The sequence below is a fragment of the Phyllostomus hastatus genome, unplaced genomic scaffold (assembly GCF_019186645.2).
Source record: "Phyllostomus hastatus isolate PE091 unplaced genomic scaffold, TTU_PhHast_1.1 phas_scaffold_28, whole genome shotgun sequence".
Lineage (NCBI taxonomy): Eukaryota > Metazoa > Chordata > Mammalia > Chiroptera > Phyllostomidae > Phyllostomus > Phyllostomus hastatus.
This window is the reverse complement of record NW_025334022.1, coordinates 18,102,474-18,129,199: the sequence shown is the minus strand read 5'-3', so window position 1 is coordinate 18,129,199 and position 26,726 is coordinate 18,102,474. Positions and strand designations below refer to the sequence as shown.

At 35.3% G+C, this 26,726-nt stretch overlaps 1 protein-coding gene across 2 annotated transcripts in view; it reads left to right on the top strand.

Annotated features, from left to right (window-relative positions):
- DIAPH2 (diaphanous related formin 2) overlaps positions 1 to 26,726 on the top strand; it is an 881,199-nt gene that overhangs the window by 328,078 nt on the left and 526,395 nt on the right. For both annotated transcript variants that reach the window (XM_045817492.1, XM_045817491.1), the window contains 2 exons: positions 17,590 to 17,691; positions 19,302 to 19,396. In XM_045817492.1, the coding sequence (XP_045673448.1) occupies positions 17,590 to 17,691; positions 19,302 to 19,396 (197 nt within the window). The remainder of the gene's footprint in view (positions 1 to 17,589; positions 17,692 to 19,301; positions 19,397 to 26,726) is intronic.

Here is a 26,726-nt window from a genome sequence, read left to right as displayed (position 1 = left end):
TGAAAAGGGCATGGAAAACAAAAGTTGTATGAAACTTTGTTTTCCCTGTGAACTTGTAACTTAGGGAACGCAGTAAGATGCATACATGCACCTTAAAAGTAGGGCAGCACATGGAAAATACCTTATCAGGGATGTGCATAGGCAAGGAATATGCTGGCAATTGCAGAAGGTTCATAGACAAAGTGGTACTTTATTTGGGTCTTAATAGATAGATACAGGTTTGACAGCAAAGATATAAAGGTAGGCAAGCATAAAGTATTTTGTAAGTATTCAGTACTTCTGTAATACCTTTACTAACTTTAGGTGGACTTGCCCTAAGTAGACAATAGACAAAAATTATAATATTTACAAATAGAACCTGTAATCTTTTCATGTATATTAAGCACATAGAATAACTGTATCCACAATAACTCATGTCATACCCATAATGTATTAAAATACATATATAGGATGCAGAACTTCAAGAGTGATTTTAAATAGTGTAACCATTTCTGTGGTATCAGAGGTAATTTCTGCTCTTTCATTTCTGATTTTGCTTATTTGGATCCTCTCCCTTTTTTTCTTGATGAGTCTGGTTAAAGGCTTGTTGATTTTGTTTATCTTTTCAAAGAACGAGCTACTGGATCTATTATTGATCCTTTGAATTGTTCTTTTAGTCTCTATATCATTTAATTCTGCTTTGATCTTGGTTATTTGCTCCTTGTACTATCTCTCAGCTTTGTTTATTATTGTTCCTCCAGTTCTTGTAAGTATAGCGTTAGGTTGTTTATTTGAAATGTTTCTATCATTTTTAGCTAGGCCTGAATTGCTAGGAACTTCCCCCTCAGGATTGCCTTTGCTATGTCCCATGGGTTTTGGACTGTTGTGTGTTCATTTTAATTTGTTTCCAGAAATGTTTTGATTTTTTCCTTGATCTTATTGTTAGCCCATTCATGGTTTAATAACATGTTATTCCGTCTCTATGAGTTTGAATTGTTTTGAGATTTTTCCTTGAAGTTGGTTTGTACTTTCAACCCCTTGTAGTCTGAGAAAATGCTTGATATGATTTCAATGTTCTTGAATTTGTTGAGGCTTGTTTTGTGTCCTATCATGTGGTCTATCTTTGAAAATGTTCCATGTGCATTTGAAAACAATGTGTACTTTGTTTCTTTGGGAAGGAAGGTTATATATATATAATCAGTTAAGTCCATTTGCTGTAATGTGTCATTCAGTGCCACAATATCCTTCTTGATGTTTTGTTTGGAAGGTCTGTTCATTAATGACAGTGGGTTATTAAAAACCCCTAACATAATTGTGTTGTTATCTATATCTTTGTTGAAGGCCGCCAAGTCTTTTTTTATATATTTGGGTTCTCCTATGTTGGGTGCATAATACAATCTCCCAAAACTAAATCAAGAAGAAGCCAAAAATGTGAACAGACCGATAATGGCTGGTGAAATTGAAGCACTAATCAAAACACTCCTAGCACATAAAAGCCATCGACCGTATAGTTTCACAGGAGAATTGCACAAAACATTTAAGGAAGAGCTGATCCCTCCCTACCTTTCTCAGACTATTCCAAACAATCCAAGAAGAGGGAAGACTCCCAAATGCTTTTTATAAGCCCAGCATCACCCTAATCCACAAACAAGACAAAGACACAACAAAGAAAGACTACTATAGGCCAATATCGCTGATGAACATAGATGCTAAAATGTTCAACAAAACATTGGCAGACCACATCCAGCAATACATTATAAAGATCATACACCTGTAACTGGCTGTGAGGTGGGGATGGGTAGGGCAGAGTGGAGTAAGGGGGGATAATGGAGACAACTATAATTGATAAACAATAAAAAAGATCATAAAGCATGATTAAGTGGGATTCATCCTATGGATGCAAAGATGGTATAATATTTTGGAAATCAAAAATACATTACATAAACAAAAGCAAAGACTAAAACCACATGATCATACCAATAGGTGCAGAAAAAGCATTTGATAAGTTAAAGCACCCATTTATGATACAAACACTTAGCAAAGTGAGAATAGAGGGAACATACCTCAAAGATGATAAAGGCCATATATGAAACACATACAGCCAACATCATATTCAATGTGTAAAAACTAAAAGCTTTCCCACTAAGATCAGGAACAAAACAAGGGTGTGTCCTTTCACCACTTATATTCAACATATTATTGGAAGTTTTAGCCACCTCAATCAGAAAAGAAAAAAAATAAAGTCATCCAAATCAGAAAGGAGTAAAACTGTCATTGTTTGCAGATGACATGATAATGAACACAGAAAACTCTACAGACTCCACCAAAAAACTGCTTGACCTAATAAGTGAATTAGGCAAAACAGCAGAATACAAACTCAATATGCAGAAATAAAAGGCATTTTCTATATCCACAGTGAAATATCAGAAGTGGAAGCTAGGAAAAAATCTAATATACAATTGCAACAAATACAAAGTGTCTAGGAATAAACCTAACCAAGGAGGTAAAAGATCTGTACTGAGCAAACTATGCAACACTGAAGAGAGAAATTAAGGAAGACACAAATAAATGGAAGGATATGCTGTGTTCATGGACTGAAATAATTAGCATCATCAACATGTCCATACTACCCAGACAATTTATAGATTCAGTGCAATCCTTATTAAAATACCAATGACATAATTGACAGATATAGAACAAACACTTCAAAATTTTATATGGAAGCATAAATGACCCTGAATAGACACAGCAATTTTGAGAGGAAGAACAAAGTAGGGGGGGGATCACAATAAGTGACATCAAACTATATTACAAGGCTAGTGTAATGAAAACAGTCTGATACTGGCATGAAAACAGACACATAGACCAATGGAACAGAATAGAGAGCCCAGAAATAAACCCAAGTCTTTATGATCAATTAATATTTGAGAAGAGGAAAATGACATAAAATGGAGTAAAATAGCCTCTTCAACAAATGGTGCTGGGAGAGCTGGACAGCTACATGCAAATAAATGAAACTTGATCACCAACTTACACCATACACAAAAATAAACTCAAGATGGATAAAAGACTTAAACATAAATCATGACATGATGAAAGTCCTAGAGGAGAACATAGGCTGGAAAATCTCAGATATTCCATGCAGCAATATTTTCCCCAATATGTCCCCTAGAGCAAGGGACATAAAGGAAAGAATAAATAAATAGGATCTCATCAAAATAAAAAGCATCTGCATGACTAAATAGAACGTCATCAAAATGAAAAGGGAACCAAGTGTATGGGAAATATATTTGCAAATGATACCTTGGAAAAGGGTATGATCTCCAAAAGAGATAAAGAACTCACAGGACTCCACACCAAGAAGACAAACAGTCCAATAGAAAATGGGCAAAGGACCTGCACAGACACTTCTCCAAGGAGGACATACAGAGGGCCCAGAGGAATATGAAAGGATGGTCAGCATCACTAGCCATCAGAGAGATGCAAAGTAAAACCACAATACGATAGCACTTTACATCAGTCAGAATTGCCATTATAAACAAAATCAGCAAACAACAAATGTTGGCGAGGTTGGGAAAAAAGGAAACCCTGGTGCAATGTTGGTGGGATCGCAGACTGTTGCAGCCACTGTGAGAAGCAATATGGAATTTCCTCATAAATCTAAAAATGGAACTGCCTTTTGGCCTGACAATTCCACTGCTGGTATTACACCTAAGAACCCTGAAACACCAATCCAAAAGAACTTATGAACCCCTAATATTCCTAGCAGCACAATTTACAATAAGTAGTTGCTGGAAGCAACCTAACTGCCCTTTAGTAAATGACTGGATCTAAAAACTGCGGTACATTTACACAGTGGAATACTACACAGCAGACAGAAAGAAGGAACTTCTACTCTTTGTGATTGCATCGATGGAACTGGAGAGCATTTTGCTAAGTAAAATAAGCTAGACGGTGAAAGACAAATACCATATGATCTCACCCATAAGTGGAACCTAATCAACAAAACAATGAATTGAGCAAAATATAACCAGAGACATTGAAATAAGGAAATGACAGTAACAGGAGTGGAGGTGGTATGTGGGTAATGGGAAAAAGAAGGGGAAGGTCGTAAAGGAACATGTATGCAGGACCCATGGACAAAGCCAAAGGGGGTGGGGTTTAGGGTAGGAGATGGTGGTGGGTTTGGCAGGGGAAAGTGGTGGTGGGAAAATGGAGACAACTATAGTTGAACAACAACAATAAATAAATAAATAAATTCATTTTTTTCTGTTTTCACTTATACCTATTGTATCTTCCATGCCTTTAAAAAAAAGTACTGTGCTGGATATCAGATATAATCTGTGCCATTTTAAATGTCTTATCTGACTTACTTCCATATTTAGTATGATTTTCCAGTACAAAATAGGAATCCATCACTTCTTATTATCCAGTTTGAAGCTTTTACTTTGATTATATTTTTTGTGGTGTTTCTCTTCCAAATTTTATATATTGACCTCCTGCTCTCTTTGTCTGTACTTATAACCAGGGCTTAAGTTCATGTTCAATGTGGTCTAAATTGCAAGCCGAGGCATGCTTTGATAGGAGCATGAGGAAAGGAACAATGAGTCCCCATAGTGATCAGACAAAATTCACCTGGGTGAAGTAAAGACCAGCCTATTGGCAAGAACAGCAAGTTTGAAATAGCTGCTAGGGAAAAGAGTCAGCAGGTTGGTGTCCTGATCCAGTAAAATTTATTTGCTGTTTGAGACTATTAGCGGGTACTTCTTACCTGGGTTATTACTTTCTCTTTGATGTTTCTGGTAAAACCTTCAATTTGATGGATTTCTGATTTCTTTTTACATAATGCATGTTTCATTCTAATCTTCTTGAGATGTATTTTACTTTATATGGTAATACTCTATCTCATTTTACAGATTTCAGAGAATTTGGGAAGACATCCATTGAAGTTGCAATGTACATTTGAGTTTTCTTTTGCCCTGAGATTAAGTGTTTAATCCTAAACATTGTTTTTAGCTTATATATGCCTTTATAAACAATACAGTACCTTCTATTATGTACCTCTTGAGCTAAAAAGTTAATAAAAGGTACACAATAGGCAATTATCATTTCTACAATAATTGACTAGGTTTATGTTATTGTTTTATAGTATATCTTTTGAAGTTATATTTAAAATTCTCTGTACCAGAGAAGATAATATTATTAAAAGATAGTTCTCACAGGAGACAGAGTTCTCATATCTGGGCCCTCATCCAAAATTTTTTTAAAAAGTTCTTACAAGCTTACAGCCCAAACTATTTCTGGCCTGTGTCGAATGAAGTACCTCGTGGAAGCTCATTGTTAAACTGAAGCCACCTATGATATATTTAATGATATACACATTCCTATCTCAGTTATGTTTATCAGTGACTCAACATCAGACTCAGTGCACCTATTGAATAGGTTTCACAGAAGTTGACTTAATTTACTTTGATAAATAGCTTACATGTTGATCTCAGGTTATCATTCTCATTGTGTATAGGTGGTAACAACATGCTACTATCTGGGAGCATAACTGCAATTGACCTTTACATAAACAGAGTATTCTATTTAGAAATATGTATTTGCACTAGAATTTGGTTCTCAAGATCTATTGTTATTGAGATACAGGTTCTAAGGCATGCAAGCTTTAAAATGTCCACATAGTGGGCAAAGCAATGAAACCAAGCTATGGTATGCTTACTTAGTATAATGTCTAGATCAACTATGGATTTTAGTTAAACTGAAATTTTGCCCTTTTGAAGACTGCAGGTTTTATGGGAAATATTTTGTCTTTTCCTATTTTGCATCTTCCAAGTCCTTACCAGCCTTGGTTGTTTTAGTCAGTTGGTATAATAGGACAATGTTTATATCCAGCAAGGATAAATCTGTCTTCAACTACCTTTCGCTTTCCTTTTCAATGCCAAATTATTATTTTTTTCGCATTATTTTACTGTTGTTCAAGTACCGTTGTCTATGTTTTTCTCACACCCCTCCCCCACCTCAGCCATCCCCACTCCCCATACTCCATCTTTTTTTTTTCTTTTTTTAAAAAAATATTTTATTTATTTATTTTTAGGGAGGGAAGGGAAAGAGAGAGAGAGAGAAACATCAATGTGCGGTTGCTGGGGGCCATGGTCTGCAACCCAGGCATGTGCCCTGACTGGGAATCAAACCTGCGACACTTTGGTTTGCAGCCTGCGCTCAACCCACTGAGCCAGGGATAAACCCCCATACTCCATCTTAAACCCATTTAGTCCTGTCTGTGTGTCCTTTATACATGTTCCTGACAACCCTTCCCCTTTTCCCCATTACCCGCTCCCACCTCCCCTCGTTACTGTCAGTTTGTTCTTTATTTCAATGTCTCTGGTTATATTTTGCTTACTTGTTTGGTTTGTTGATTAGGATCCACTTATAGGTGAGATCATATGGTATTTTTCTTTCACCTCCTGGCTTATTTCACTTATCATCATGCTCTCCAGTTCCATCCATGGTGTCTCAGAGGGTAGGAGCTCTTTCTTTCTTTCTGCTGGGTAGTATTCCATCATGTAAATATACCACAGTTTTGTGATCCATTCATTTACTGGTGGGTACTGAAGTTGCTTCCAGCACTTGTCTATTGTAAATTGTGCTGCCATGAACATTAGGGTGCATAGGTTCTTTAGAATTCAATGGCAAATTATTGCATCTTCCTTTCTCTTCTCTTCTAACATTGTGATAACTGCATTTATAAAAGGGGAGAAAGTCAATGGTATGTCATTAATTTTAATATCTATTATGTGCATACATGTTTTTAATTACTTGTAAAATTCATTATTCCTAAAACTTCTATATATATAGCAGAGCGAGAGATTATAGGAATATATGGCAAGATTCTTGCTGTCACATTAATAATTGATTTAAAAATAAACCAAGTATTCATTTAGTATCCTTCGCTTTTCCTTAAAATTCCATTACTTGTCACTATTATGAGCCAAATTGTTGACCAAGAGTTGCCTTTAGTGTGAAATCCTGACCTTTAGAAGAAATTAAAAATAAGAGTTCCATTGGTTACTGTTGATGATATTTGCATTTTCAGTTTGGGGAGTATTTATTGATCTGTTAGGGTGTTGTGTTATGTGCCTTAGAGCAGTTCTTTCAAACCTTACTAATATTTAGAACTACCTTGGGAGTTTTTATGAGATGCAGGTCCTGAGGTGGTACCTATCATTATTCTGATATTCTGATTCCCTTGTTATGGGTGTGTTCTAATCCAGATTACAAGTGGATGAGAGTATAAGGAAGGGAAGGGGTTTGATGACAGGTATTCTACATTTTTAGTAGTATAACAGAGAGGGTGATAAACTGGGAAGGAAAAGGGTTATGAGTCTGTTGGTCCTAAAAACAGGATAACTTTAAGCTTATTTAAATTTTGTTCTTGTCATGTCTTTTCACATTTTCAAAGTAGTCTCAAAGGTTGCTTACCAGTTTCAAATAACAATCCCCAACATATTAAACTTGATGTTAAAAAAAGAGAAAGAAATGAAAAGTTTAGGTACTTCCTCTCCTAGCCTTTTTAGTTTTTTTAATGCTTTGATATCTGTCAACAGAATACACTGATGTGATTTTGTGAAGTAAAGAAAATTAGAGCTAAAAGGTAAAATTGAAACCAGTTGGAAAGCCAAAGAGAAAACAGAGACAAAGGACTATGGTTGTTTCCCATTGAGCTCAGCTGGCAAAAAAAAAAAACAAAAAAACAAAAAACCAAAAAACAAATTGAAACACTCAATAATATTTTCATGTATGTAAAGTAAGAGAACTGTATTATATAAAATTCAAGGTTCTGATTTATCTTTTTAAAATAAAATTCAGATGTTCGTCTTTTCATAAAGCAGCATTTCCCAAGTGAAGCATTACCAAACATTGTAGCTCCTTATAAGCTCTTATTCTACCTGGATATTGATGGGATGGTAGAAACTAATTTTTTGATTTTGTTAGAGCTGATTTATTTTTACAGTCACTTTATATGTCCATATAATAAAATCATGGGAGACTTTACGGGGAAAAATAGGAGACAATTATACTTTGGGATCAAATCATTGATCTCTGTAGGACTGACACATTTAAAAATCATGAGGAGCCCTGGCTGGTGTGACTCAGTGGTTTGAGTGCAGGTCTGTGAACCAAAGAGTCACTGGTTCGATTCCCAGTGAGGGCATATATCTGTCTTGTAGGCCAGGTCCTCAGTGGAGAGCACTCTAGAGGACCACACTGATGTTTCTCTCCCTCTCATTCTCCTTCCCTTCCCCTCTCTCTAAAAGTAAATAAACAAAATCTTTAAAATGTAAAAATAAAGCATAAGGAGTAGAAATGTTTTTTTTTATTATGAGAACATTATTTGAAAAACAGAATTTTTCATTGATAATTATAGTAAGATAAGTTCTAGATGCTATTTTGTAAGGAAATGTTTGAACATTTTCAAAGGTTGAAGTGAGAATAAATTGATCTCAGTTTCAAAAAGAAGTAGTTAAAAGACAAGGCACTTACTGAGCATCTTTGATGTCAGGGATTGGCACACTATGGAAGGGATATCCAGCCAGCCACCTGTTTTCCTGTGTAAGGTGTGCATTGCTGCCATGCTCCTTTGTTACTTATTGTTTATGGCTGCCTTCATGCAACAGTGCCAGAGTTAAACAGAGTTGTAGTATAGACTGTATGACTTGTAAAGCATAAAGTAATGACTATCTGGCACTACCCAGAACTCCCACTTACACAGTTCCTAGAATTTGTCTCAGCTGCTTTTCAAAGGATCTCTTGGTTCATTGCAGAGGCCTATGATAGTGGAGGTGATCATTACTCATTAGCTAATGCTCTTTGACTTAGGCATCCTCATCAAACCTATGCCTTTTTATGAGCATATTTATCCACTCTGTACAACCATTTTTTAAAATCTGCTGACTTCTTTGAACCCTTGGGTCCCTGGCATAATCTCTAAGCCTCCCCTTACTCTAGTTCTTCATCTATAAATTACACAAAAATCAGTTTAAAAGTCTGGACCAGGTGGAAACACATACCCTAAGCTGGTGCTTCTTTTCTAGTTCTGTTCCACCTTCCCCTGTCAAATATTAAAAAATGAATAACACCAGCACCCCTTATAGGGATCACTGAACACTAAACTCAGAAATGCAGTTTGGGCAAGCAAGAATTCCAAGCCATGGGTTTAAAAAGAAACCACAGGTTTGATTTAGTACTCTAGGATGCACAGCAGAATATTTGGTTAGACCACAAGGAAGAGCTCTATGAGGGATTTTGAACCATGGGATATGTTCACCATCTCCATAGAACTTCTTATCTTGAATTATTTAGTAGTAAATTATGGGAGACACATATGAATCTCATTCTGTATCAATGGGGAATGATGGAGCTGTTAGCAACATCATAGACTTAGGGGTCAGACAGCCTGGAATTGATTCCTAGCTCTACTATTTAACTTTTCTCTTAGATGTTTGACAGCTTTCTGGAGACCTCAGTTTCCTTTTTTTGTAAAATTGGAATAATAATACTGTTATGGACTAAATGTTTGTGTCTCACCAAAATGTATATCTTAATGCCCTAACCTCCAGTATGTCTGTATTTGGAGATGGGATCTCTAAGGATGTAATTAAGGTAATTCAGGTAAAAAACATGGGCATCAAACCACTAGAATTAGTGTATTTATAAGAAGAGACACCAGAAAGCTAGCTTACTAATTCTGCCTCTGCATATGCACCAAGGAAGGGCCATGTGAGCACAAAGTGCAGTCGTAGCCATCTACCTCACCAGCACCTTGATCTTGAACTTCCCAGGCTTCATAACTATGAAAAATTTCTGTTGTTTAAATCACCCAGTCTGTGGGATTTTGTTATGGCATCCTGAGCAGACTAATACAAATATCTACCTTGTACAGTTCTAGGATAAGCCATCCAGTGCAGTTCCTGATAATGGTTGTACATTGACTCTTAATCATTACGTGTATCCAATATTATCCCAGTTCATAAGAGTCTGTGGATAGAAATGTAATTACAGAAACTATTGTGTAAATAATGTACCTGAATTCATCTTGCGGGAACTAGTCTACTCCAGTTCTTCACAACTGGTTTAAGAATTCTCCATGCCAGGCCTAGTTATGTATATAATGACTTGGTAGCCCTTGAATTTTATATGTTCAACCTTCAGAGTATCCTTTGAAGATGCTATAATTCAGTGAAACTGTTAAATTTCCTTTCATATAATGAATTCAGGCATTTTTACAGACATCATAGTACTGTATACCAACTAATATTTCTGTTTCTGTGCTATTGCTATTTTTGTCTGTATAGAAAACATTTGTGCAGGTATTTTAATGTTTTATTGCAATTTGACTTCCTTTCATAAATTATAAATGGCAAATAAGAAAATGAATGTGTTGATAGTAGTAGTAAGAAATATGGGTATTAGACATAAGACATCAGTGAAGAAGATGGAATTTGTTAGGCATATTGACAACAATGAATCTTTAAGTCCCCAACTCCACCCCAGCATGCATAATATGTGTGTTGTTAAAATATTTCTTATTTGTATTTCACTTATACATTACAATATGCCTCTATGGCTAGGCCATGGTTTGGTATCTGTCACTTCATTCCTCCTTTGCCCTGCTGTTTGATCATGTTACTTGAAGCCTGGGCTATGTTTCTATGCTGGAACATGAAGTGCACAAATAAGTTTTCTTTTAACTTGTGCCACAAAGCATCCCTATGCATTTACATATTAGAGACCTTTTAGTGATGAAATCATTTCGTTTCTTCTTTGTTTTGTTTTTCTATTCATTTTCTAGTTGACAGTATATTTACATGGCCTAAAATTGGAGAGCTAAAAGGATACCATACAGTGAATTTTCTTCCTCTCTCTTCTGTCATTTAGTTAGTTCTCTCCCTAGAATTAATTAATTTGATACATTTCCTGTGAACCTTCCCAGAAACACCTTATCCATATACCAGCAAATACATATAAATATTTCCCTCTTGTTCTTTCATAAACAGGAGCATGTACTATGTAGTCTTGTATACCTTATTTGCTTCATTTAACAATATTTACTGAAGATCACTTCATATCACTCCATAGAGAACTTCCCTGATCATGAATACAGTAGCTGAGTACTCCACTGAGTGGGCATGCTACAGTTTACCCCAACAGTCTTCTAATGATGAGCTTTTGGGTCATTTCAAATATTTTGCTCTTCTAAATAATGCCCAATACATCAGAATTTATTTCCAGTTGATGAACATTTATCATTTGTTGCTATTAATAATAGTGGAATACATAACCTTATACATCAGTTCTTGTGGACCTGTGAGAATATATATGGAGGACATATGTCAAAATAATTGGAATGCCTGTTCTTTTCCAGGCACAGTTTCAGGTGCTAGTATATAACAGTGAACAAAATAGTCACAAATAACCCCTTTTTAACAGAGCTTATGTCAAAGTGGAAGGTGTAGAAAGTAAACAAATACTACATGTATTTTGTCACCTGGTTGTAATTGCTGTGGAGAATAATGAAGCAGGCAAAGGGAAAAAGGAGTGCCAAGAAGGAGGAGTTGCAATTTTGAAGTGCATCTTCAGGAAAGATCTCTACGAGAAAGTGAAATTGAACCAAGATCTGAAAGAAGTGAAGGAAGATCTGGGGATGATATCACATCAAGTGTAAAGGCCTTGTTGTGGGAGTTGTTCTGGTACATTTGAAAACAGCAAGGTACTTACTGTGGTGGAATAGAGTGAATGAGAGGAAAGAGGTAATAAATGAGGTCGGAGAGGCTAAGGACACTGCATTAAATATAAAGTAGGACATTCTATGTCATTGTAGATGTAAAAAACTTTGGATTTTACCCTGAATAAGACAGGAAGCCATTGGAGGATTTTGAACAGAAGACAAACATTATTAATTAGTTTATAGTATATAGACAAAAAGGACAAAGTCAGAATGGTGATTTCTTTTTAGGGTGCTGCAATAACCTAGGCTTGAAGTCATGGTGATTTCAAATCCTTAGAAGTGGAGGTGATAAGAAGTGATGAAACACTGGATTTGCCCAAAAATGTGATATGGCCTGTGAGAAAGAAGAGTAATTGTTGACTCCACATTTGTTTGCTTAATAACTTAGGGCTGGATTGCCATTTGTTGAAGAGAAGACTAAAAATCACATATGGTATATGCTAAATCTGAGACGCTTCTTAGATTTTCAAATGGAAATATCCAGAATATGAGAAGTTTCTTTATGAGACATAGTTTCCCAGGGGTCTTTTATTTGAAAAAAAATCTCTCCGAGGTCTACAACACTGAGTTTATTCTAGACATGTTCAGGTATATCTGTAACCCATACTGGAAAATCCTACATTGTCAATTTGAGATCCTGACTACAAATATTCTGGGGTATTATTCTGTTCAGACTTGCTCAGCAAGGCTTAAATAAATTGTGTGCAGAATTATACCAGTAAGAGAAGGACCACATTAAAAAAGAAAAGCCTAGATAAGATGAACATCCAAACTGTATTCTCAGTAAGAATTGTCCTTTTACCTTAGCACTACTAAGTTTTATCATACTGATTTCTACTGTTATGTTTTCCTTAGTACTCCTCTTTGACACACATAGCCCTTGGGATTCATTGCTGCAGTTAACTGATCTGTGACATGAATTAGGAAATGTAACATAATAGGAGGTTATCTGAATGCATGAGGTGCCCAGAAAAACATCAATCCATACTTACAAAGCCAGAGCCAACCTAACAGTAGAGGGATTAACTATAGCTTTTTAGTAAGGTACTTCATATCTGTTAAATGTTAAAAGGAAGAACTCCCACAACCTCATTTGTCAAATACTATACCAGGTTGAGGTTACTTCAGTTTTGTTATTTAAATTGTCACTTCAAACAAGGAAAATTCTACCTAAAACCTCTAACCCAACTTTATTTGTTCTTCCTAAAATATACATTGCCTGCTGAGTTGTTGAGGCCCCATTGAAAATATATATTAGCACCCTGTCTGGTGCGGATTGAGCACTGGCCTACGAACCAAAAGGTCGCCAGTTTGATTTCTGGTCAGGACATACATATGCCTGGGTTGTGGGCCAGGTCCTCAGTAGTGGGCGTGCGAGAGGCAACCACACATTGCTATTTCTCTCCCTCACTTTCTCCTTCCCTTCCCTTCTCTCTAAAAATAAGTAAATAAAAATATTTTTGCAAAAGAAAATATACATTAGCTAGTGGATGTCATTAAACATAGTGTTATGGTGACATTTAGTGGTTTTCAGTAATTGGCTTAATGAACAGGTGTACAAGTATATTGGTTGGGCAGATGTTAATTTGCAGTAACATGTGCTGCCTGATTTGGGGGGTTCTTGTCTAAACTACAACCAGTAAGATTTGTTCCTTAATTAAGACATCATTACAAAGTATGTGTGTGTGATTCCCAACATCAGAACCATTACTCTTGTTTAATGTGCAGTAAACTTTCGAGAACACTCCTGGTAATGCCATTCCTATGGCTTCAGGTACTATGCAGGTGTCAGAATGAAATCTGCCTTTCTGTGGGATGCCTTTGTTAGTGCACATCTGCAGGCAACACAGAGAGGGGACACTTCCCATCTGTGATATGCAGCACGTAAGGGGAGATTGAAATGCAGTCTTTTAGTCCATATTGCATCAGTTTTTCCTGTCTAGGTTTGGTAAACAAATGTGTTATTCCTTACAAAATAGATTTAAAAACCAATTGCAAAGAAAATTGTGCTTGCTGACCAAACTGACTGATCTTTACCTGTATTTTTTTTATTATTTTCTCCCTATTGTTTCTGATTCCTATCTATACTTGGTCCTTGAGATTGCCAAAGCTAACACTTCATACATTATAAAAAGGGATAGGTTTATTTATGTAATTTAGTCATATCATTTTTATTTTTATGTTGAAAAATAGAAATTTGCAAAGGCTAATATAGCAAACACCCATGTACCAGGCTCCTAGAGCGAACAAATATTAACATTTTCTCATTTTTACTACAGCTCTTTGCTTTTAAAGAAGTGAAACATTAGAGATAAAGTGAAAGTTTCCAAGGTTCTACTCATTCCATTATCACTTTGCTACCCTAAGACAAGCACTGTCTTAATGTATCTTAATGTTAGTATATCTTTAATAATAATGCAAATGTTTTTATTATATCATCTTCTTAGACAGGATTTTATAATGTTTCATTATTATTTGGTTGACTAACAGTGCCAATTTATGCTCTCAATTTAATCCATTGGATTCAAACCAAGTGGCTGTATGGTTTTTCATATGCACAGGGAGAGAGTGCATTTGACTGGAGGCCTCATGTTGAACCTGAGTCCCATAGGGCCATTGATGACAAAATGACTTCTTGAAGTTATGGTATTGAGACTTAAAATCTCTTCAGTCTCATCCAAGTAATTTCAAATAATTATGGAATCTCTATAATTTATTTTAAGTTTTTAATTAATTTATATTTTATTGTTATAAGCACATTTAACAAGAGCTATACCCTCTTAACAAATTTTTAAGTGCACAGTATAGTTTACTGTAGGCACAATGCTGTACTGTAGATCTCTAAAATTTCATCTTGTATAACTGAAACTTTATTCCATTTGAACTGGCTCACTATTTCCCCCACCCTTCAACCCCTGGCACCCACTGTTTTACTCTTTGTTTCTATGAGTTTGACATTTTAGGTTGTGTATATCAGTAACATAAAAAGCATTTAGATTACTTATGTAAACACTTTATCTTTCTGTGATTTTCTTATTTCACTTAAGATTAATGCCCTCCAGGTTCATCCATGCTGTTGCATATGGTGGGGTTTCCTTAGTTTTAAAGGCTGAATGATATTCCAAACTGGGTGGGCATGTGTGTGTAACATTTTTATTATCCATTCATTCCTTAATGGGCATATCGGCTGCTTCGACATTTCGGCTATTGTGAATAATGCTGCAGTAAAGATGGGAATGGAGATAACTGTATGAGATCCTGATTTCACTTCTCTTGGATATATACCCAGAAGTGGGATTGCTGGATCATATGATAGTTCTGTTTTTAATATTCGTGAAATCATCATACTTTTTTCCTAAGAGGGTACACCATTTTATATTCCTACCAATAGTGTAGAAGGGTTTCAATTACTCCACATTCTCATTAACACTCCTTTTTTCATAATAGCCATATAAAAAGATGTGAGGTGATATCTTATTGTGATTTTGAATTTGCATTTTCCTGATGATTAGAAACATTGAACATATTTTCTTATATCTGTCGTTCATTTGTATGTCTTGTTGGAGAAATATCCATTGAATTTTTTTTCATTGTTGTTCTGTTACATTTGTCCCAGTATTCCCCTGTTGCTCTCCTCTGCCCTGCCTGTCTCAGCTCACACGGTTGATTCCCATCTTGTTTTCCATGTCCATGGGTCATTTGTACTTGTTCCTTGACTAGACAGACCTTTGCCCTTCTTTACCCTCTTATCCCCACCCCTCCGCTCTGGTCACTATCAGTTTTTTATTTCCATATCTCTGGTTCTGTTTTACTTATTTGTTTGTTTTGTTCATTAGGTTCCTTTTATAGGTGAGATCATATGGTATTTCTCTTTTGCCACCTGACTTATTTCACTTAGCATAATATTTTCTGGTTCCGTCCATGCTGTTGCAAAAAGTAGGAGTTCCTTCTTTCTTTCTGCTATGCTGTGTAAATGTACCACAGCTTTTTGATCCACTGATTTATTGATGAGCACTCAGGCTGTTTCCAACACTTGGCTGTTTTAAGTAATGCTGCTATGAACATTGGGCTGCATAGGTTCTTTAGAATTGGTGATTCAAGATTTGTAGGGTATAATCCTAGCAGCAGAATCGCTATATCAAAAGGCAGTTCCATTTTTAGTTTTCTAAGGGAATTCTATACTGTTTTTCACAGAGGCTGCACCAGTCTGCATTCCCACCAACAGTGTGCTAGGTTCCTTTTCTCTGCATCCTCACCAGCATTAGTTGTTTATTGATTTGTTAATGATGGCCATTCTGACTGGTGTAAAGTGGTATCTCACTGTACTTTTGATTTGCATCTCTCTGATGGCTAGTGATGCTGAGCATCTTTTTATATACCTTTGGACCCTCTGTGTGTCCTTGGAGAAGTATCTGTTCAGGCCCTGTGCCCATTTTTTTTAATTGGATTGTCTTCCTGGTGTTGAGTCATGTGAGTTCTGTATATACTTTGGAGATCAAACTCTTGTCTGAGGTATCATTGACAAATATGTCTTCCCATAAAGTTGGTTCTCTTTTCATTTTGATGATGTTTCCTATCCATGCAGAAGTTTTTTTAATTTGATATAGTCCAATTCATTTACTCTTTCCTTTATTTCCCTTGCCCTAGAAGATATATCTGCAACAATATTGCTGCATGAGACATCTGAAGTTTCCTGCCTATGTTTTCCTATAGAATTTTATGGTGCCACAGTTTATGTTTTAGGTTTTTATCCATTCAGAGTTTATTCTGGTGTATGGTGTAAGTTGGTGGTCTATTTTCACTTTTTTGCATGTACTATTCCAATTAACCCAACACCATTTGTTGAAGAGAGTATTTATACTCCATATTATGCTCTTGCCCCCTTTGTCAAATATTAATTTACCATAGAGACTTGGATTCATTTCTGGGCTCTCTATTCTGTTCCATTGATCCATGTGTCTGTTCTTCTTTTTTTTTTAAGATTTTATTTATTTATTTTTAGAGAGGGAAGGGAAAGAGAGAGAGAGAGAAACATCAATGTGCGGTTGCTGGGGGCCGTGGCCTGCAACCCAGGCATGTGCCCTGATTGGGAATCGAACCTGCGACACTTTGGTTTGCAGCCCGTGCTCCATCCACTGAGCTACGGCTAGCCAGGGCTTGAGAATTACCTTCTTAATACACTATAAATGTATCTTTTATTCTAAGAAAGCAAATAGTACTAAAAAAATGATGAGAAAAACAAAGGTAGCTTACTCAAAAGACCCTGTCTTTGAAGTTTGTTAACTATGTGTATGTGAATGTGTGCTAGTGTTGTGCAACTTGCAAATGGTTCATAATCTATTTTTCAAAGCAGTGTTTGCAGGAATTTTTATATGGCAACTTGTTTAGCAGTTAAAGTTACCTTAGGTACTTTAAAGCAATTTCACTAAATGAAAGACATGCCTAAATTTTAACATAATGTACGATAAATGCATGTCTTTTCCTCAATTAGTCCAAATTAGGGAGATTTTACAATTAATTCCAGTGCTTCTTGTAGGTACCTGGTAAAGTAGTAATTAATGTTGCACATTAGTTAAAAAGCAGCAATTGATTTTTGGTTCTATTTGGCTTATCTTTTCTGCTTAAGTGCTGATATTTAATTTGTAGAGAAACCTCTAAAGAGGTCTATATTTTTATGTTTATCCTCTTACTCGAACTAATGAAATAAACACATTTATTGATTTTGGCATGAGCTTTATTAATATAGTTAGTATGCCTTGCAAATGTTATTACATGTACTTGGATTAGTGCCATCATTGTTTATGAATCAATTTTTCTTTCAGTACAAAAGAATGCAGACGCTTTAGAAGAGAAGAAGACCCAACCTGCAAAGAAGAAAGTGAGAGAATTGAGAGTTTTGGATCCCAAAACTGCCCAGAATCTGTGTATGTGAATTTTCCTGCCTAGGGGGTGAAGGAGAGAGGGTGGTTTTTGAATGTATTTAAACAGAATTGTAACTTCTTTGAACAGGTATATTTAGCATTTACTAAAAACAAAATTCTGTGTAAACATGATTTGGTTTGTCTTTTTGTCATTCAGCCAGAATGGGAGCCATCATAACATTCCTCAGGCTTGATGAAATTTATAAATAATAAAGCTTTGGAAAGTAATGATAATTAGGCATTGTTAGAGGACTCAGTGAGATATAAGGCAGAGTTGAAAATATTGGTATTTCTTTTCCTTCTGCATAGACTTGGGAATGAGAGTTTTAGAGCATTCACTAATCATATTGGACAAATCTTTTTCTGCTATTCCTTTACATTTGAAGTAATTGTGATGTGAACTACTTAAATTATTAACTACTGTACTTTAAAACTGGTCACTAAACCTTCAGGCCTTTGACAACCAGCCAGCCTTTAGTATACTTTTGCTGAGCAGCTGGACAGTTAAAGCCATCATTTAAGTAGGCCTTCAGTTTTACTTTGATAAATTCTCCCCTCTGTATTGAATTTAGCATATTTTTTGTCACCAGAGTAGACTGTGTTTATATTCTGAGGCTACTAAAACACTATGCATGAAAAATTGCAACACATCAAGCATTTCTAATTACTCAATGAGATACCATAGGAGTTTATTTTGTTAAGGAATGTGCTATAGGGAATCAGATTAAAATAAACAACTCATCATTCTCCTGTCAGTCAGAATGCTGCTGTCATAAAAGCAGTCGCCTAATAGCTCTTGTGAGTGTGTATAATGCTTATCTGACAGTACATTTTCTTTATAAAGTGGATGTTCAGTATGTTTTTAAAAATACAGTATGCTCTTAATTGCTAGTTGGTATCTGTCAACATTATTAATTTTGATTATGGTTATCTCATTTGATGTTTATTTCTAGGTAATCATGTGCATAAACAGTAAGAATTTGTTTTTTTAAGTCTCAGTGAAATCATGTGGGTCCTTTCATGGAAAAAAAAAATCTTAGGGATATATTCTGGTTCTGATGATAAGAACACACAAATGTTCTTTAAAAAGTATGTTTAATGGAGGTTAAACTGTAATGTATTGTTGGAAAAAATACCTTCTGAGTTAAGCGTAAGCTTTGTAGATGTAATTTAATTAATTAAACTCAATATGACAGAATATATACTCAATAAAGATATTGACAAGGGAAATCGAAATCCAACATATAAAGCAACTAACAGTACACCACATAAATGTCAGCAGGAATGCAGAAAGCAGTGATGATTCAGACACTTAAATTTTTTCTTATATATGAGAACTACACAGTAGATTGATATGCTTTTCTTGTATTTGGTTACGTTATTGTTATTCCCGAATAGTGCTGTGTTGGAATTATTTTACTTAGGCCATTGTATTTAGATGAATTGTACAGTACATTGAATGGGAAGTACTTTTGTTTGTTCATAACTCTATAAATTAATATTAGTGACAGAAGTTTCAAAATTTGATTCTGTCAAATGAGAATCAGGCATTTATTAGAATGTTAAAATTTGGATGCTGTTCTGTTTTTACTAAACTCTAATTTTTATTTTAGCTATCTTCCTCGGATCATATCGTATGCCATATGAAGATATTAAAAATATCATTTTGGAGGTCAACGAAGACATGCTGAGTGAGGCCTTAATTCAGGTAACTTGCATATTTTCCTTTTAAAAAATCATTTTCATGGGTGTTTCTAGGTTCCTGAATGGAGTTGTAAGAAAGTGTTCTTCTGTACTTGGATAGTAGAATAAGGAGTATCTAGCTGTGTTGGTACTCAGAGGACTAAATGTCGGAAGGAGATTCAGGTTCTACTTTCATTTCTGCCATTCATTAGATAAGTATTTTTTTTAATTTAAGTTTATGCATATGTAGACATATCATTCCAGTACTCACTGTAAAGAAAATTGGATGTCATTATCACATGGACTCTGTAAAGTAGACATTGTTATTATCATTCCTTGGATATAAAAGAGGAGAGGCCAACACTTTAAATGGCTTGGTCAAGATCAATGGGTAAATGGGAAAATTATGCTTTGTTAGGCACTTAACATCTGCTGGGGATTGTGCCAAGCACTTTATATATTTTCTCTCATTGAATCCTACAACAATTTTGTGAGATAAGTATTAATATTTTCATTTTATGAATAAGGAAGCTGAGCCTAAAGAGATTGCCTATTGTCTCATGGCTTGTAAGTGGCAGGGTAGCAGAGGTGTGCTTCAGAACAAGGTCTATCACGACTCTAAAACCAATGCTTTTTTCTTTTTTTAATGTTTATTGATTTGAGAGAAAGAGAGAGAAGGGGAAACATCTATTTATTGTTCCACCCATTTATGCATTCATTGTTTGCTTCTTGTATGTGCCCTGACTGAGGATCAAACTCACAAGCTTGGTATATCAGAACAATGATCTAACCAACTGAACTCCCTGGCCAGGACCATTGTTCTTTCTATTCTATTATTTTGCCTCCTGTGGGCAAAATATTTCAGCTTGTTATACCTGTGTGCCCTCATCTGAGATCACAGGGTTCCTGTGATGATTAAACCAAATAAAATGCTTTCTAGAATTAAGCAGTATAGAAGATCTAACATGTTATTAGAAATCCTGGTATGCCTTGTCCTATCTGGTTTAATTTCTAGAAGGAGAAACACTGCAGAGATTTTTCATAGAAGGGCATGTTTATTATAGTTATTTTGTGGTGGTGGTTGCTTGTTTTGGAGCCATGCAGTTTGCTTTGATTTTACCAAGATGGAGTACTTTGTGCTGTAATAATTTTGCCATAACTTCCTCAGACTGTGTCTAAATGTCAGAGAATCAACATTTGTCATTTGAGCCTGCTGTGTTTATATGAAATTCTGTTAGCCTAAAAGTAAAGTTCTTTCAAAGTGAGAGGCAAACTAGTGTTTTTTGAGATCAATAAGAATATCTATTCTGGAAACACTGACTCAGGTAGAAGCCCAATTTTTTTGGATTTAGGCACAAAAGGTAATGAGTATTTATGAGAAAGGGAAGGTCAATGGAAGGAAGAAATTTCTATTGGTAAAGATAACATAACACACATGGTGATAATTATAGACAATGTTTTTAATGACAACTAATCCAGTAGTCATAATAATTGCTTTCTTATTAGCTTTACAAACAGGTCTCTTAGGAATGGTCTGAAGGTTATTTAACCATATTTTCCAAAAACTTCCTGATGATTTGAGACATAAGTTGTGCAAGACAGTTCCTCTGGCATGGCAGCTTTAGCTCTATTTTAAAGTGGCTCCCTTCATATTATTGATTATGGTTCCTTCATTTTGTAGTAGAGACTTGCATTACAGTTTACCTCATATATATGTTTTAAATATACAGATATTCACTTTCCAAAGGTTTAATGAGTTGATTTAGGCTCTTTATTATACTGACACATTTATATTAATCTCATTAAGAGTCACACTTTGCTAAGAAATCCCCTTGTGGTAAAATGTTTAGGAAAGCATTTTTCTCTGTGGAACTAGCAAGTCCATACATAGCACTCTGAAATGGAAAACTGATCACATTTCTCCTGTCCCACTTAGTTCCACGGTTCTTTGTGCAGTAGTCAGAATGAGCAAAGAATGAAACCTAAATGTGATTTAGTTCTCCCTTTTTTCCATTGGATATTTTAAATTTAAACTACAAAAGGCAAACAAATTTCTGACTCCTACTGAATAATTGAAGCTTTTTCGTCTTTTATGTATAATCAAATTATAGTGAAGTAGAACAATATTTTGAAGAATTAATGTAGTCATTTTTTTACCCTTTAAAACTGTGTAGGTTTTTCTTTATATGCATTGATAAAAGAATAATGCAAACATGCAGACTACTACTATGGTATTTATTTCCCAGTAACATTAAAAACTATTATTTTTTGAACAACAATTAAAATTTTTTTAAAAAACTATTATTTTTTAAGTCATGTTTTTAATTTTAGGGAATATAAGAAGAGAAATGTTCTCACTATGAATGGTCCTCTATCCTACAGCAAGGTTTCAACATGTGTATATAGAAATGCATTACCTGGAATTTTTTAATGTTTCACTTTATTTTCTGGCATAAACAGTATATATTTGTTTCTTTCTTTCAGTTGGGTAATCCTGATCCAGTTGGGAGGAATGAATTGCTTAAAAATTAGACAGGGCAGTGAATTATGCCGATATTGTTGAATTTGTGGGTTTAATCTTATCCACCATGCAGACAAAACAAATGCTTGTGAAATCACATTATTATACCAAATTTTGGGCTGTACTGTGGGAAGGTGAGAGAAGGAGAATCATAAAGTTCAGATTCTGCCAGACTCCTTTTGTGCATGTCACCCTGTGCTTCCATGCACTTCCTGTTTGTGGTTTGTGGAGGGACCTCAGCTTGTCTTGTCTCTTCCTGTTTTCTACACCTCCCTTCCCTTTTGTAAGCCTTTAGTTCATTCTTTTTTGCCCCATGTCTGTGTATTTTACCCCTTGAATCCTTTGCCCCATGAATTTTGTGCCTGCTTTTATTTTTTTGAGGTCTACTTTTTTCTTTTTTTCCCCTTGTTTTCCTTTTTCAACACCAGCCAGCTTTCCTTCTCAGTGCCAGATACTCTACAATTTTCTCTCATTTCTTACCCTCCTCAATCAAAACTCAGTTTCTTCATTATGATGGTAGCAGAAAACAATGTAATGTGCAGTTTACCAGTATGCATGATTAATATTGTGCTGCTTGGATACAGACAAGGCACAACTGGTGAGGAAATCACCAGAGTTATTGAAGTTAATACTGCGTTTATATCTAGAGCAACCAAATGTCTCAGTATCTTCTGGTAAGGAGGAAGGTCCTGGATTGAAATGATTGTTTTCCAGCACCAAAAAGAGTGTTTACACTATCAGGAAAGAGAGAGACTAGAATCACCAGTCCTCTTTCTCTCTCCCATCCTAGAAACCTTTGCTTCAGTGATGCAAAAGTAACATCAATTTGCCATTCATAGGAGCAGTTTGACATTTATGCCTAATCACCATGTAGCACATTGATAATGCATAGGATTAAATGTTATCATCAGATTAACTTTGTTGTAAACTCTATTTGATCACAGTGCTAAGCTCCATCCAGGTATAAACATAGATTGTTGCTCATGTGGCATGGTTGTCTCCTCATAACAAGACAACAAAAAACAATTAAGGACATATTGTTTTATGGAGACTTGTATTAATACCAGTGTTAGTTATTTAGCAGAATAAGTGTCTTATAAAAGTTTTAAAAAATCAACATTTGCCCTGACCGGATATCTCAGATGTCTAGAGTACCACCCCGACACACCAAGGTTCTGGGTTTGATTCCTGATCGGCATATATACAAGAAGCAACCAATGAATGTATAAATAAGTGGCACAACGGACTCATTCTGTCTCCCTCTCCCTCTCTCTCTATGTCTCTCTCCCACTCCTTTCTCCTCTCTCTAAAATCAATAAATGAGATTAAAAAATTAAATCAGCAAGATCAAGCCCAAATTTTCAGGTTATTAATAAATAAAAATACTAATATCTCCTTTATTTCAAAATATATAAATCTAAGCTAGAAACTGAGTTCATATGGGAAATAAGTCAAAATGTCCTAAATTACTTTCAGCAGCACATAGAAACATTTAAAAAGTAATCCTATCCTGAAATTACCATTTTTTAAGAGAATGCAACTTTATTTATTTATTTTTATTTATAAAGGTTTTATTTACCCATTTTTAGAGAGAGGGGAAGGGGGAAAGAGAGAGAAACACCAGTGTGTGATTGCCTCTCACATGCCCCCTACTGAGGACCTGGCCTGCAACCCAGGCATGTGCCCAAGTGTGAATCAAACCGTAAACCCTTTGGTTTATAGCCAGCACTCAATCTACTGAGCTACACAAGCCAGGGCCTGAAATTACCATTTTTAAAAAATGTGTATTCTATTTTCCCATTACCATTTATCCCCTTATATCCCCGCCTCACTGCAGTCACCACACTGTTTGCCATGTCTATGAGTCCTTTTCCCATTTTGCTCAGTTCCTTTACCCACTAACCTCCGTACCCCTTAGCTTTCAGCCTGCTCTCTATCAATGAATCTGTCTCTCTTTTGCTTGTTAGTTCAGTTTGTTCATTAGATTCCACATATGAATGAAATCATATGATATTTGTCTTTCTCTGACTGGCTTATTTCATTATCATAATATTTGCCAGGTCCATCCATATTGTCATAAAAGGCAAAAATCTTTTTTTACAGCTGAGTAGTAGTCCAGTGTGTAAAAGTCCCATAGTTGTTTTATCCACTCATCTATTGATGGACACTTGGGCTGCTTCCATATCTTCGCAATTGTAAAACATGCTACAATGAACATAGGAGTGCTTATGTTCTTTCAAATTTGTGTTTTGGTTTGCTTCAGATATATTCCAAGAAGTGGGATCACAGGGTCAAAAGGCAGATCCATTTTTACTTTTCAAGATATCACCATATTGCTTTCTGTAGTGGCTACACTAATCTGCATTCCCACCAACAGTGCAAAAGGGTTCCCCATTCTCCACATCCTCCCCAGCACTTGATGTTTGTTGACTGATTTGTGTTGGCCATTCTGCAGGTGTGAGATGCTATCTCACTGTGGTTTTAATTTGCATTTCTCTGATGATTAGTGACTTTAAGCATCTCTTCATATGTATTTACCATCTGTATGTCTTGTTTGGAGAAATGTCTATTCATATCCTTTGCCCATTTTTTAATTGGGTTGGTTGTTTTATCAGTGTTGAGTTTTGTAAGTTGTTTATAGATTTTGGATATTGACTCTTTATCAGATATATCAACAAATATGTTCTCCCATTCTGTGTGTTGTCTTTTTGTTTCATTGATGATTTCCCTTGCCATGAAAAACTTTTTAGTCTGATATAGTCCTGTTTGTTTATTTTTTCTTTTGTTTCCCTTGCCTGGGGAGATATAGCTAATAAAAAATTGCCATGAGCAATGTGCAAGATTTTGCTGCTTACATTTTCTTCTATGATTTTTATTCCTCTGGGTGTAACACTTAAGTCTTTGATCCATTTTGAATTTGTACTTGTGTATGGTGTAAGAAAGTGGTCTAGTTTCATTTTTCTGCACATATCTGTGCAATTTTCCTAACACTGTTTCTTGAATAATTGAATAAACTGTCTTTAGTCCATTGTAAGTACTTGCTTCCTCTGTCAAATATTGTCTATAAAGGAGTGGGTTTGTTTCTGGGCTCTTTATTCTGTTTCATTGATTTATGTGTCTGTTTTTATGGCAGTCCCATACTGTTTTGATTACTATGGCCTCGTATTATAGTTTGATATTAAGTAGTGTGATTCCTTCAACTTTGTTCTTCTTTCTCAGAATCTCTGTTGCTATGCAGGTTATTTTGTTGTTCCATATAAAATTTTGAAATATTTGTTCTGGTTTCGTGAGATACATCATTGGAATCTTGATGGGAATTATATTGAATCTATAGATTGCTTTGGGTAGTATGGACATTTTAATGACGTTAATTCTTCCTATCTATGAACACAGTATGTCCTTCCAATTATTTTTATCTCCTTCAACTTCTTTCTTCAAGTGTCTTATAATTTTCCAAGTACAGGTCTTTTCCATCCTTTATTAGGTTTATTCCTATGTATTTTATTTTTTGTGGCCATTACAAATGGGATTGTTTTCTTAATTTCGCTTTCTGTTAGTTCGTTATTGGCATTTAAAATGCACTGATTTCTGGATATTAATCTTATATTCTGCTACTTTGCCAAATTCATGTATCAGTTCTAGTAGTTTCTTGGTGGAGTCTCTAGGGTTCTCTATGGACAGTATCATCATGTGATCTACAAATAGTGACAGTTTTACTTCTTCCTTTCCAATTTGGTTGACTTTATTTCTTCTTCTTGTCTGATTGCTGTGGCTAGGACTTCCAGTACTATGTTGAATAAGAGAGGTTAAAGTGGACATTCCTGTGTTCATGTGTTCATGATCTTAAGGGGAGCTCTTGTACTTTTTGCCTGTTGAGTACTATGTTGGCAGTGGGTTTATCATACATGGCCTTTATTATGTTTAGGTATGTTCCCTCTATTCCCACTTTGCTGAGAGTTTTGATCATAAATGGGTATTGGATTTTATCAAATATTTTGTTCTTCATTTTGTTTATGTGGTGAATCACACTTAGTGATTTGTGAATGTTGTACCAACTTTGCATGCCTGAAATAAATCTCTTGTGATCATGGTATATGACTTTTTTGATGCATTGCTGTATTCTGTTTGCTAATATTGTGCTGAAGACTTTAGCATCTGTATTCACCATGGGTATTGGCCTATAATTTTATTTCTTTGCAGTGTCTTTATCTGATTTTGGGATTAGGATAATGCTGGCCTTAAAAAATGATCCCTGGAGCCTTCCCTCCTCTTGAATTTTTTGAAAGTTTGAGAAGGAGAGATATTATTCTTGGAATGTTTCGTCAAACTACCTGTGAAGCCATCTGGTCAGGGCTTTTGTTCATTGGGAGTTTTTTGACTACTGGTTCAATTTCACTAGTTGCTATCTATCTATTCAGATTCTCTGATTCTTCCTGATTTAGTTTCAGAAGATTGTATGTTTCCAGGAATTTATCCATTTCATCCATGTTGTCCAGTTTGTTGGCATATAGTTAGGATTTACTCCAGGAATGTAAGGTTGGTACAACATTCACAAATCAATAAATGTTATTCACCACATAAACAAAGTGAAGGATAAAAACTATATGATAATGTCAATACATGCAGAAAAAACATATCCTGAAATTATTAAAGAGCTTTTAATAAATAGAATTAAGAGTTCCAAATAATATGTACTAAATTTAGGTGATTTTTGGAGTCATTATTTCATCTTTGAAAATCTGCTTCAGTGTAATTTAATTTGATCTATTGAGACACAGAATATATGACCAGTGAGTGTTTTGGGATAACAGTGATGAAAATGAAATATTTGTGC